The 13,837-nt window shown below is 40.7% G+C and overlaps 1 protein-coding gene across 2 annotated transcripts in view; it reads right to left on the reverse strand.

The window, feature by feature from the left end:
- Positions 1 to 13,837, reverse strand: part of LOC113052098 (protein Shroom4-like) — a 42,764-nt gene that overhangs the window by 2,886 nt on the left and 26,041 nt on the right. The window contains exons 1-8 of one of the 2 annotated variants that reach the window (XM_026216419.1): positions 11,114 to 11,458; positions 10,161 to 10,319; positions 6,712 to 9,250; positions 3,755 to 3,813; positions 2,994 to 3,617; positions 2,107 to 2,736; positions 1,739 to 1,877; positions 1,025 to 1,297 (exon numbers count right to left, since the gene is read on the reverse strand). In XM_026216419.1, coding sequence (XP_026072204.1) covers positions 1,025 to 1,297; positions 1,739 to 1,877; positions 2,107 to 2,736; positions 2,994 to 3,617; positions 3,755 to 3,813; positions 6,712 to 9,250; positions 10,161 to 10,216 — 4,320 coding nt within the window. In that variant the 5' untranslated portion in view covers positions 10,217 to 10,319; positions 11,114 to 11,458. Of the gene's footprint in view, positions 1 to 1,024; positions 1,298 to 1,738; positions 1,878 to 2,106; positions 2,737 to 2,993; positions 3,618 to 3,754; positions 3,814 to 6,711; positions 9,251 to 10,160; positions 10,320 to 11,113; positions 11,459 to 13,837 lie in introns of those variants that run through there. The other variant, XM_026216418.1, reaches the window with a different exon arrangement.

Here is a 13,837-nt window from a genome sequence, read left to right on the forward strand (position 1 = left end):
ATTTTACTCTCATCAGTCCACAAAATGTTCCTCCATTTCTCTTTAGGCCAGTTGATGTGTTCTTTGGCAAATTGTAACCTCTTCTGCACATGCCTTTTTTTTAACAGAGGGACTTTGCGGGGGATTCTTGAAAATAGATTAGCTTCACACAGACGTCTTCTAACTGTCACAGTACTTACAGGTAACTCCAGACTGTCTTTGATCATCCTGGAGGTGATCATTGGCTGAGCCTTTGCCATTCTGGTTATTCTTCTATCCATTTTGATGGTTGTCTTCCGTTTTCTTCCACGTCTCTCTGGTTTTGCTCTCCATTTTAAGGCATTGGAGATCATTTTAGCTGAACAGCCTATCATTTTTTGCACCTCTTTATAGGTTTTCCCCTCTCTAATCAACTTTTTAATCAAAGTACGCTGTTCTTCTGAACAATGTCTTGAACGACCCATTTTCCTCAGCTTTCAAATGCATGTTCAACAAGTGTTGGCTTCATCCTTAAATAGGGGCCACCTGATTCACACCTGTTTCTTCACAAAATTGATGACCTCAGTGATTGAATGCCACACTGCTATTTTTTTGAACACACCCCTTTCAACTAATTCAACTAATTGCCCAATTGCACAGCCTTAAGAGCGTGCATATCATGAATGCTGGGTCTCATTTGTTTTCTGAGAATCTACTGAACCTACTGGTAACTTGTTTGCCACGTAGCAATAAAAAAAATATACGAAAAACCATGATTATTCTGGTTAGTCACATTGTACTGCTATTATTTTGAACAATACTGTATGTATATATATATATATATATATATATATATATATATATATATATATATATATATATATATATATATATATATATATATATATATATATATATATATATACACACTTTCAAAATGGCATCTAATCTGACTATGGTATTTACTGTATGCATGCAGATGAAGTTGGATGCATTATATATCCAACTTTTAATGTATCGCTGGACATTCATAAAAATTATGTTTCGTGACTATATATATCCTCACCCTCCCGTGGTGGCCAGTCTCTGGGTCCACACAGTCCAAGGCGCTTTCTACTCGGATCAGCCTCCCAGAAAGAGACAACAGCAGACTGGTCACCTTGTCTAGGTCACCGATGAACATTCGGAACTTGTCCACCTCGTTGGGCTTGCAGATAGCGAGCACCAGGCTCTCCACCTCCTCTCCCAGCTGAGTGTTGGCACGAATGTCCTCTTGCAGGTCCCTCTGTGCCTCACGCAGGATGTCCAGCTTTTTACGAAGGCTCTCCATCAGCTGCTTCTGTAAAAGTAAACATTTAATATGAGAAGTGCCATATACTGTATGAACCCACATACACTACCATTCAAAAGTTTAGGGTCAGTACGTTTTATTTATTTATTTATTTTAAGAAATGACCTTAATACCTTTAAACAGTAAGGATACATTAAATTGATCAAAAGTGAACATGAAGACACTTTAATGTTACAAAAAAAATTATATTTAAAATAAATGCAGTTCTTTTCAACTTTCAACTTTTTTTTTTAAAGTATTGCATTACCACAAAAATATTAAGCAGCACGACTATTTTCAACACTGATAATATAAAAATAAATGTTACCTGAGCACCAAATCATCATGTTAGTATGATTTCTAGAAGGTAATGTGACACTGAAGAGTGGAGTAACTGCTGAAAATGCATATTATAGGAATAAATGGACAAAGCATGGCATAATCTTTCACCTTATAATTGAGCTCTTCCTCCTCCTCTTTCCTCTCGGAGATCTCTCGAATCCTGGCAAGAAGTTGTGGGTTGTCAGCCGATGTGTCATAACAGGTCGATCGTGAAACTTGTGCTGTGGATGTTCCCAGTCTAGAAGACCTAGGAAAGAGTCATGAATAATTCAGAAGCAAAATAATGGGGATGAAGGTGGAGACACTGTAACAATCTTTCTGATAGAACTGAACACAATAGAATAGACTGAAAATTCATGTACAGTTTACTCTGAAACAATTTTCACTCAGAAAGTGCTAGTAAAAAAGAATTACAAAGAAACGGAAAGTAACACATTTTGAAGCAGAAAGACTGAAATCGCATTAGATTGCTGTACCTCTCTAGCGTTCCTCCACTGATTGGGTGGCCACCTCTCCAGCCCTCTGCACCCGTCTCTGTATTTACACTGTGTGGAAATAACTCTCCTATCAGCTCTTTCCTAGATAAACCATAATCATCCTCTAGAATTGAGTCAACAAAAGCGGCCCTCGGCCCTCTAAGGTTTCTCGCTGATAGAGACCCTTCCTCAGGCGTGTTGTCAATGTCTGTTTCCAGCACCATAACTGGTCGAGCAAAACCCTGCAGCTCCATCCTGTCCTCTCCTTCCCTCCTGTCAATTTCTCCTAACCGCTCATTCTCACCGATCTCATCTATGTCCGTCTCCAGGGGCTGGTTTCCATCTTCAATGATGCTGGGACTGCGGGAGGAAATAATCTGGTTTTTGTGGGCTGTTCCAGGGAAGCCTGCTTGATGGGGCAGCAAGTGGTAGTTGTTCATGGAGAAGTAGGATTCTGGACACATGGCTACAGATGACAAACTCTTCTCTGGGACTTCAAGAGGCCTGGTAGTGCCCAGTGCAGGGTAATGAGGACTGGACCGGTCCCACTCAGCTCGATGCTCAAAAAAGATGGGCTTCACCAGTGTGATTCTAGGCTCATCTGACCCTTCAGCGTTATGGACAGGTATTCTAAAATAGGGCAGACATGAGGGGAATTTATTAAAAAAGAACATAAATGTAATTCATTTACTACCATTCAAAAGTCTAGATATCATAATGTAGTAAACAAAAACTTTAGTAGTTTGCCATAATATTTTGCCATATTATATTTTACTCTTTTACTGATTATTAATATTTAAAAAAAAGAAAATAGTCTATTATGAAATCAACATAAATAGCATGAATAATTCTTATATGTCACACATGTGTTGGAAGGTATGTTTCACCTTGTGCATGGTTCAGGCTGTGGCAAAGGTTGATGAAGTTCCCTCCTCGTGTCTCTCTCTCTTGGGGGCAGGGCTACAGGTTTAAAGGCCCGATGTGTAAAAGCAGGGCTGGGGGGAGCCGCAGAGTACTCCTGACTGCAGCAGTGATTGCTCTCGGAGATCTCCCTCGGAGGAAGACTATAGGAGCGCTGACGTGTCATTTCAGGCACACTGCAGGGCTGGGACGTGCACGGCTGTGGTCGAGGTGGGGAGGAATAAAGTGGTGGGGAGGAGAAGAGGTTATGATGGGATGCCCGTCTCTTGTGGAACTGATCCCAATTTGGGGGCGGTGGACGAGGTGGCGGAGGCCCTTTTTTCTTCTTTACTTCACCTACACATACTCCATTCTCATCCAGGTCACTAAGAGTGGACGCACGCATTCTGCTTGGTGGGACGCTGGTGTGATTCTGAACATCTTTTGTGTCCACACGAATGTCATTTTCTGACATAGCACGGTTTCTAAGGGGTGAAAAAAGATGCTCTTCAGTGCGGCCACCGGTCATTCTGTTGCCACCTTGACCCATGAAGCTAGGAACAGCAGCACCCTCTACTGACTTGGAGTCTCTCCTACACCTTGAGTAGTCCCTGCGGAATAAGATATGTTACGCTATACTTCTTACAAGTAATGGTTTGTCAATAACCATAAGTAAATAAGTAAAAGCACGCAAATTATGACAATAACAGTAAGTTAATCTATTGAGAGATAAAAGCAGAAACCTTACCTCTCTGTTAAGCTGAAATTTCGGTTTAGTTTTTTTGCTAGTTCCTGCACAGGATGGACCTGTAAAATATATTCGCATATATTTAAATATTAAATATAAATTTAACAATAAATAAAATATAATTTATTAAAATGAACAGAATTTATTTTACCCAAACCTACCACTAAAAAAATTACAAACTACTTAAAAAAAAAAAAAAAGCTACAATGTAAATAGTTAAAAACACTACACTGGTGATTTATGGAACTTTATACCTTTAAACTGTCTGCTGATTTGTTCTTTAGCATATGGTGCATCTGAAACAACGACTGTAGGTGATGTAACAACCCTGGCATTTATGAGGGTTTTATAGCTTTTGATCTTAATTAACCATACAAATTCTGTTTCGTTCCCACTGCTGTTGTGACAATAGCCCAGATTTTCAAAAGCACACCATAAGCATAATATCTGATAACTGCCAAAATAATTGATAGTGTTCAAAACATTGTTCTGACAACTGTAAGGGGAGTCAGTAGTACAGTTAATAGTATCTCTGATTCTCACCCAGAGGTCAAGGGCTTGATGCTACAACAAGCAAAATTCCCTCTTGAATTCACCTGAGTTTTCCCTCAAGGAACATTAAAGGTCTATCTAAACACACTGAAGGACTAAAAATGGCCCAAAGATCAGTTAGATATCAATTCAAGTTTTAAGATGAAACTCTTGCATTGACTCCAACATTGAGACCAGTGACTTGAGATAGAATACATATTCAATCTTCCTGTTGCATTAGAGCCAATGTATTATTTTTGTAAAATCCTGGCCAAAATATGGCCTTTTGGGACTCTGAAGAAGCCGATTTCTAAATATCCTGCATGCTAATATTAAAACAAGTCTGCACTAAAGACTGAAAACCACCGTCTCATTCCCATCTACATGGCACTACACCAAATGTCTTAAAAATAACAGCTCACATACAAAATAAACGGTTTCATCTTTATTCAATTCCAACAGTATTAAGTATCAGTGAAATATAATATTTTACAGATAACAGAAGTACCCTAATGGCTCAGTGCATTTCAAAATTAATGCTTAGGAAAAAAAACACAAATTCCTCCCATTCACAATAATTGAAATAAAAAAAGGGGTTCAGTTGCTTCACAAAGCCATTTTGTAAGAACTTGTCTCTTAGCTCTTAAGAGCCTAGAACTGTAAATAAAAGGAAATCACACCCTCTTTCATATAATCAAGCAGCAATGTTTGATTTCCATCTGTATTAATGTACAAGCTATTCATTATGAGGTAATGTACAGGTTAGTCTTTATTTATGAATTAACGAGGATGAAGTGCAAGATGAAAGCTTACTTGCATAAATAATTCAGTAACAAATGTCTCTATGTTGTAAAGATATATATATATATATATATATATATATATATATATATATATATATATATATATATATATATATATATATATTAGGGGTGTAACGATACGCGTATTCGTATTGAACCGTTCGGTACGACGCTTTCGGTTCGGTACGCGGTACGCATTATGTATACCGAACGGTTCGTTGGAGTATTTAATTATATTTGAAAAAAAAAAAAAAAAAGAGAGAGAGAAATATAATGATATGCGTTCAACAAGGTAGCCCAATAACCCAAACAACGTAACAGGCAACGCCCCTGACACTCCCGAAGAAGAAAAAAACACCATCTTATATGTTTATGTAGGCTACTCAGCAGGCGCTCGCTCACTCAGTACACGCTGAAGGCTCGTTGCAAAATAGCCAATGCGTTTAACAGACTAGAAATGAGAAGATCCTCCAATAACCAACAGGTCTGGTGTTTGGGTGCACTTTGGATTCCCTTTAAGCTATAATGGTGATGGCAAGAGAGTGGTGGATAAAAAAACAACGGTATGTCGCATCTGCAACATGACAGGGTACACCAGCGGGAATACAAAAAAAAAAAAAAAACACCAGCGGGAATATCTGGGATATATGCGTCAGTACTATCTGGGAAAAGACGAAAAAAAAGGAGAAACATGCACGCAGCAAACTATCCCTGCAGCATTTAGACACTATAGCTTACAGGGAATCCAACCCAAACACCAGACCTGTTGGTTATTTTAGGATCTTATATTTCTGGTCTGTTAAAGGCATTCGACATTTTGCAACGAGCCTTCAGCGCGTGCTGAGTGAGCGAGCGCCTTAGGGGCCGTTCACATATCGTGCCTAAAAACGCATGGAAAACGCTAAGCGCGTCTTTCTCCTCCTTTCCAAAGCGCTCGGGCAGAAGCGCTCATGAGGCGTCTGTCTTTGCTAAGCAACAATGACGTGCTCTCTCCATGAGACGCGGAAATTTCAGCGAAGGATAAATGGATTTGCAGCTCTAAAAATCGCTTGCAGTAGCTCTGCTACTAAATTTATTTCAAAATTGCAATCCATATACAACTATGATCAGCTGATCCTTCATCTTGGCTGAGCTCTCAACGTTGTTACGGGAAAGGATGAAGCTGATTGGTTGGTTCTTGTCACATGACCCGCGGTGCGCTTGCGGCATTCTGAAAAGTTGAGATGTTTTTACATTTTGCTGTATCTAAAACGTATCGAACCGAACCGAACCGAACCGTGACATCAGTGTATCGTATCGAACCGAACCGTGAATTTTGTGAACCGTTACACCCCTAATATATATATATACTTGACTAAAGACATTCAGCTGCCTAATGTTTTTGCCCCAAACATGATTCAGAAGGCCCCTAGGGGGGTCCATGACAACACAATGGCACAATAAAATCTAGGTCATGGCAGACTATTTATTAGCAGGTAAATAGTGGAACTAAGCCAACACTAATGCTGTATGCTACACTTATGTTTGTTATAGTGGTACTCTGAAAATCTGGAATTTTTATATTAGTAGTTCAATGGGCTGGAGAAAAGCTAGACAATGCCAATGCTAAATTCCCAGTCTTACTTCAGTCGGGGTGTAGCTCCTAGCCTTGTAGGGTGGATTTACATGGTAGTCATCATACTGATTGAGCTGAGTGGTCACTGGGTGAAACGCTGAGCAAGGCTTCTGGATCTTGGTGGTAGTGTTGCTATAGAAATGCTCAGAGGACTGGAGAAAAGCAGGAACCCGAGGAATGGGCGGCTGTTTCTGACAGGCGTCGTGAGATAAAGACTGAGGAACTGTGTCACTACTCATATTGTGTTCGGAATGAAGAGTTTCTCTCCTGGATTCCCTTTCTTGTTCTCTCTGAAGCAGTCTTTGCCTCTCCTCCCAGTCATTCACCCGTTGTTGCTCCATTTCCCTCTCTTTCCTTAATCTTTCATTCTCCCTCTCTTGTTCTCTAAGTGTCTCTTTCTCCTTGACTCTCTCCTGCTCTCTTTCTTTCTCCTGCTCTCTCTCTATCAGCCTCTCCCTCAGTTTTTCTTGGTCTTGTTGGGTACTCATAAACTGTGTCCCAGTGTCCAGTGAGTTGTCGTAGGGCACATCTTGATATGAAAACCTCCTCCGGCCCAGGTTAGTGGCCATTTCAAGAGGTTCAGGTGAGGATGGATGGGTCGGTGTACTTTGCTTCTCTAGTCTCTGATTTCGACTTGTCAGGCTTGACAAGTTTGTTACAGACTGACTCAACTTTCTGCTAGTCTCTTCAAAGAACCTCCTGCGGTCTGCAAAGGGAGGGATATCACACTCATCCGATCGAGCTGAACGACTACTGGAGGAACCCATCCTCCCTCTTGTTAATCCCCTTTTTCCAGACCACATCTGTCCAGTAGCCTCATTTCTCTTACTCTCACCTGGCTCTGTTTCTGGCTGAAGCTTGTATTCTGGTGTCCATCGCCGCTGTCGTGGTTTATCTGCAGGTACTATCTCCTCCACCACATGCACACACATTTGTCTGGCATGTTGAGAGATCTGGGTTTGGGGCTGAGATGCCTGGAAGCACACATCCCTGGATCTGGAGTGTTCCTCAACTTGGGTTGTTTCAATAACTTGTTGCATCTGTTTGGATAATTGCAAGGAGGCAGTGGAAGGACTGGTAAGAGTTCTTGACAAGGTTTGGGATCTGGGTTGATGGTACTCTGGAGGAGCTACTGCCTCCATGTTGAGATCTGCAACCTCTTCTTCCACCGTCTCCTCACCGCATGGGTTTCTACTCTTCTGCAGCTGGGCCTTTTTCCTCTGGATCTCATTTCTGAGGTTTGTTGCAAAACGCTCATTTCTACGACGCGATTTGCTGCTACGGAGCTGCCGCTTCTGTGACTGCTTTGTGACGCTGCCATCGTCTACCCTCACTTCTCCCCCGTTCTCATTCAGGTGAGTGTCCACACACATGCCAGCACCTACAGACCCAAAGTTCTTATCACTGGTCTGAGAGTTAGCAGTGGAGAATCCATTCTCCGTGGGATTTCCAGAGACATTAATAGGCTTCCCCCAGAGATTCTGTCTAGAATCAAGAGGATCCTCTTCTAACCTGGGATCCTCAAGTTCAGAAGTTGCCACTGAATCAGGTGTGGAACATCTACTTGTTCGGCCCTGGGTCTTATTTGGACTAGTCTCACTCAGATAAAGAGGTGACTGTGACCACTGACAAGTTGGAGATGCACGATTATAACTTTTGTCGGCAGAAAAATCCATCATACACAGCTGAGAAGCTAGAAGTTTCTCTGGTGCACTGTGTCTGTGCATTGCTGACTGGATAGTACGTTCTGGTTCGAGTTGGGTATTGAAGTTCTCATCCATATTCCTTTGAGATAAGGGACTAAGAGGAGGCGTAGACACCACCACAGTTTCTGAATAGTTTTTCAAGTGTTTTTTCTCATGGTTAGTTGCCTTGTTATGTCCATCAGAGTCTCTCTTAGAGTTGAATGTGTAATAAGGTTCAATGGTGCATCCTTTACGTTCTTGCTCCATGTCTCGTGTTCCATTCAAATAAACATCGCCGGTCAAAACTTCCTGGATTTGAGATTGATCTTCAACCATGCAGCTGGTTACACTAGGAATGCCTACAGGAGCAGACACACAGCGTTTATCTGTTGGTTGGCCTTTAGTAGCCCTAAAACTGTCCTTCCTCATGGGTGGCCGCGGTGGCACACAGTGTTCCTCCTCGCAGCTGTAGGATGACGGTCGGACTTTGGCATTAGTTCTGTCAGATAGTATCTTGGAGTGTTCACGCTCTTCCCGCTGGCTTCCATGGCCACTGGAGGCACAATGTTGGCTTCCGTCTGGATACCTGCAGGAAGAACCAAAACCCTGGAGAAGACTGTCCATAGAGTTGGTATCCTCAGGCTTGACAGGGACAGTGTAATCGGATGTGTTTGAGCTGGCTGAGAATGAGCTGTAAGCGGAGTCACGTTTGTTGTTGAATATGACCGGATCAATGGGAGAGAGCTGACTGTCATAGTAACCCTGGTTGGGAGGATTCTCCAGACTCTCCATACTTCCTATTGAGCTACTGCGGTCTGTGCTGTAGTGCCTGGAGATATGGCCCCACTGCATGGACAGCTCACTGCACAACAAAACAGAAGCAAACCAAGTTATATATGTAACAATCACCATAAGGATATCAAAGTTTGCCTACAAAATATAACAAAACAATTTAAATTTTTTAATGCCAGCTTGGAATTTCAATGTCAAATTATGAAGTACTGTTATTAAATTTGCATTTGGTTCATAAAATTCCTGCAGCAAAAGCTTCCTGAAAGTCTACAAAGTGTCTCTTGCCACACTTATAATGCAAGATAGCACTGACTGAAGTATTTTGAAATCACAATTAGTTTATTTTATTCAGTAAAAAAAAAAAACTAAAAAGAACTACATTCAATAATATTTTTTTTTTTAAAGAACTAACAACAGTTAAGACATATCGTATGTCACATTTTCCATCAGTTAGAATAAAAAGACACGCAGCATAAATTAACATAATAATAATAATGTAGGGCTTTTCTTTTTTGATTTACAAGTGCTATGATTAAGTTTCACAGTTTCAGCAGAAAGAATCTAAAGAACAAGTCTACCCCCCCAAAACAAACATTAATGTTGAAGTTGAAAGTTAAAGATTAGTCCCTCAGGTCAATGCTATGTCTTGTACTGCAGTTCTTCTTGTGTGTTTTGCTCACTTTGCTGGTGATCTTTGAAGAATGTCTGAGTCATACTTCTGAAAATAGCGGTGGCATCCGGTAAGCCACATGTTGACATTAGATGTGAGATCACCAGCTTCCTCTCTGATTGTTTTCCTTGTGAAATTAGCTGGAAGCAAAATTCCCTAATTCAACGATGAGATCTATCTCTCTCTCTCTCCCATCGACACACAAAGATCTGTTAAAGCTATTAGTATAATGCACGTTACAGTGAACACTGCAACACTGAAGTACTAAAAAGAAACAAATCATTATAGAGAGTAAGGTATGTTTACAAACCTATTGTCACCTCCGGAGTGCCACGGTACACTGAGAGGTGTGAAGTGGAGCTGCATAGCCGGGGGGGCATCTGAGGGGTCACCAGTGCCCGTAGTGCAGGGTGCCTCTGACAGCTTCGCCAGGTGCCAAGAGTGGGGACGGATCACTGGCACACAGCGCCTGCTCAAAGAACAGAGAAATAAGTGAACATGAAGTCATAACATCACCCTCATATTCCTAAGTACCAATTACTGACAAAAACAAAACCACATTCAGGAAACCACAGCGCTCAAGAGTGAGGAAAAGACTCTATACTCCAAAGCAGTGTCAGTCTTGATAAATGTACAGGAATCAAGGGAAATACGTTTGGATTTGTCATTTGGACAAATTTCATACCTGCCATCCACTAGAGTCTGAAATGACGGAGTTTGGTTCTATCTAAGGTATCCTCAGCAAAATAAAAGCCAAAGAAGCTCAACGTTTATTTGAAATTGAGATATTCTTTAACATTCTTTAACTTTTGATCAATTAATCATCCCTGCTTTATAAAAGTAATCTTAAAAAATAGTATTGACATCAAACTTTTGAATGTTAATGTAAAAATAGCGATATCTTTACTGACTTACGTTTGCTATTTAATGGCTGTTCTCAGAGTGTGGTTATTGTAAGCATGCAGAACAATATTCAGTGTTATACAACAAACATATAGATAGTCATCCTTATCCAATAAAACTTACAATTTAATCGAAAACATTAAACCTAACACCCCAAGCTGTTGTGAAGCTCCATAATTACAGCTATGTAAAGGCAAAACATAGAAACTTCAAGTAAATATTCAGTTATGGCTGAAATCGGGTCTCCTAGAATAAGATCTGATCAAACAGAAACAGAAACCCAGTTAACCAGGCTGAAACTAAAACTGGTTTCACCTCCAATTAAGGTTTTCAGCAAAGCACAAAATATCTTAGCCTCACCACTTCAGACAACTCCAGATGTTCTCAAAGTGTAAGAGAAATATTCCGAGATGAATCCAATCCAAGATAGTTTAGCTTCAGGTTCAAGGTGAAGTTTAGGTCTAATCCATCAGTAGATGTTTCGGGTCAAAGGACAACCCTGCGGTCTGTGTCTGCTGTGAGTGGCCAGTCTTTATCAGGACCCTAACGGCTTCAACGCTCATATGAGTGAAGGTTGGCGGTCATTTAGCTGCGATGAGGCAGCCTGAGGCTCTGACCAGATTCCAAGTCCAGGAAAAAAATGATCAGACAAACACTCCCCTCACTTCCCCTCTCAAACAGCAGCTCTCTCTCTCTCTCTCTCTCTCACTATTTTAAGTCACAACTGAAGACCAAACGTTCAGTCCACTAAACGGCATATTCTCTCACACACACACAACCTCCCACTCACTCACTCTAATGACATTAGGAGGAGAGGAAGCGGTGCTCAGACGGAGAGGAAACTATGTTTGGGGGAGATAAAGCAGCAAGCCACTGCTAAAATAATACCTAGCATTCTCTCCTATTATTGTTTGAATGGGGGAAAAATGTGAGGGCCACTTCCTGCCTCCCTGGGAGAGAGCAGTCCATTTCAGCCAGTAGTGATGAGAGACTGAGGGGGTGAAGAGGGAGGGAGGGAGAGAGACAGAGAGAGAGTGCAGAATTGGGTAACAGATTGGTGGAATAAGACTAAGTGATTGAAACTGTGCATTGTCGCTGGGGCATGAGGCCAGGCACTTGTATTCTTGCTCTTCTAAATAGTGAAGAAAAAACAGCAATGCAAAGCACATCTGAGATACCCACTAATGGGTTCTTCGGTTGAAACTGTTAACCCAGGGTCAATCTTAAAGGGATAGTTTTCCCACAAATGAAAATCTCTCTCTTTTTTTTACCCTTTTGTCTTTGAAGAATGTTGTTAACTAAACTTCCATTGTAATATTTCCCTTGATTACTGATTACATGATTGCCTTTTTATGAGATTTAAAACTAAAAGACGAGCACACAACCTTTTTTTAACAACAGGTCTGTGACCCTGTTTGGTGCATCTGTGCAAATGGTATGTAAAGTAGATCCTCACTGTTTGTTGTTTTCTCAAAAAGACAGCAAAAATAATGCTAATTTCACAAGTCACTGTTAGACATTTTTATACATTTTCCACAGACATTCCAACATTCTAGCTCCACATTGTGTCACACCGTACTACAGCATCCCAAGTCACACATAGCAAGTGAAAGTGACAGTGACGGGACATACAACCAAGTATGGTGACCCATACTCAGAATTCATGCTCTGCATTTAACCCATCCAAAGTGCACACACACACACACCATGAACACACACCCAGAGCAGTGGGCAGCCATTTATGCTGCAGCGCCGGGGGAGCAGTTAGGGGTTCAGTGCCTTGCTCAAGGGCACCTCAGTCATGGTATTGCCAGCCCGAGACTCGATCCCACAACCTTAGGGTTAGGAGTCAATCTCTCTAACCACTAGGCCATGACTTCCCAACAAAACCATGTTATGAATAATTGTAGCATAAAGTGAACTGAAATATGGAGTGTGTACTGTAGATGAGGGTGCTAACTGTGACGCCCAAGTTACGTAGGGTAGGGTAGTACTGCACAAGTGTATGGAACATTACTTAAAATGTTTAAAAAGTAACTGAACCAGGGTTAAAACCTTAAGCGACACCATTTCAAAATCATTATTGTTTTCTGTTATGCTAGCAATGTTAAATTTACGTTAAAATTCTTTATAGTAACTAAGATTGTGATGGATAGCAAAGAAGGGTGTTTAAACCACAAACTGATGATATCTTTAGGAGTGATGTCAATGGTTATTGTAAGAAACACTGGTGACATGCATGAGTCAGTAGTACTGCATGCTCTGCTCTGGTCAAAAACCTTCTCTCTCTCATTTTTTCACACCTAGACATACAATTAGTCTGTTAGATGACCTCTCTGTCTTACTGCAGGGATACATAACTTAATGTCCATATTTAATTAGATGCTTATTCAAGAATAACACACTGATCAAGAATATGGCATTTATATAGATTTTAAATCAGATTTTAATGTAATAACTAAACCATATTATTATCTGTCGTTTCAATTTCTCTGTGCTAACAAAGTATAAAATAGTTCCATAGTACTGGTACTACTATGTATTTTTAAACTTTGTACCATGTTTCATCCATGTGTATATCCCTAAATCAGATCGACCTTGCACCTCAAATTAACTATAATTATATGCAACAAGGTCTAAAATAAAATGAAAAATAAATAAAATAAAAATAATTATAAAATACCTCTCACTGCTTTCAATCCATGCAATCAAGATCTTTTATTCTTTTGGTGACCTGCTTCCCGAAAACAGTGAGTGGGACGCACAGGCTGCATTCCATGTAATCACCCAGGCTTTTACCAATACGGCCACAACGAAAAAGCCAGTCCAGGAAGGGAGCAGTCACGAGCTGGGCTCTCCAGCACAATAGCTTGTTTGTTGTTTTGGATACTCTTTCACTCTGATTTTAAAGTACTTTTTAAGGGGAAAGAATGCATGTAAAAATGCATCTTGGCCTAAAAGCTTATCAGTCACATCAAACCCTTCCTAATTCTCTGGACAGAAAAACAAAAGCAGAGAGATGTGCCAGGTCATGACCCCCGTGGCCTTTTAATCACAAGAACAAAGTGAATGAATAAAAGTATG

This window comes from Carassius auratus, chromosome 32, assembly GCF_003368295.1.
Source record: "Carassius auratus strain Wakin chromosome 32, ASM336829v1, whole genome shotgun sequence".
Lineage (NCBI taxonomy): Eukaryota > Metazoa > Chordata > Actinopteri > Cypriniformes > Cyprinidae > Carassius > Carassius auratus.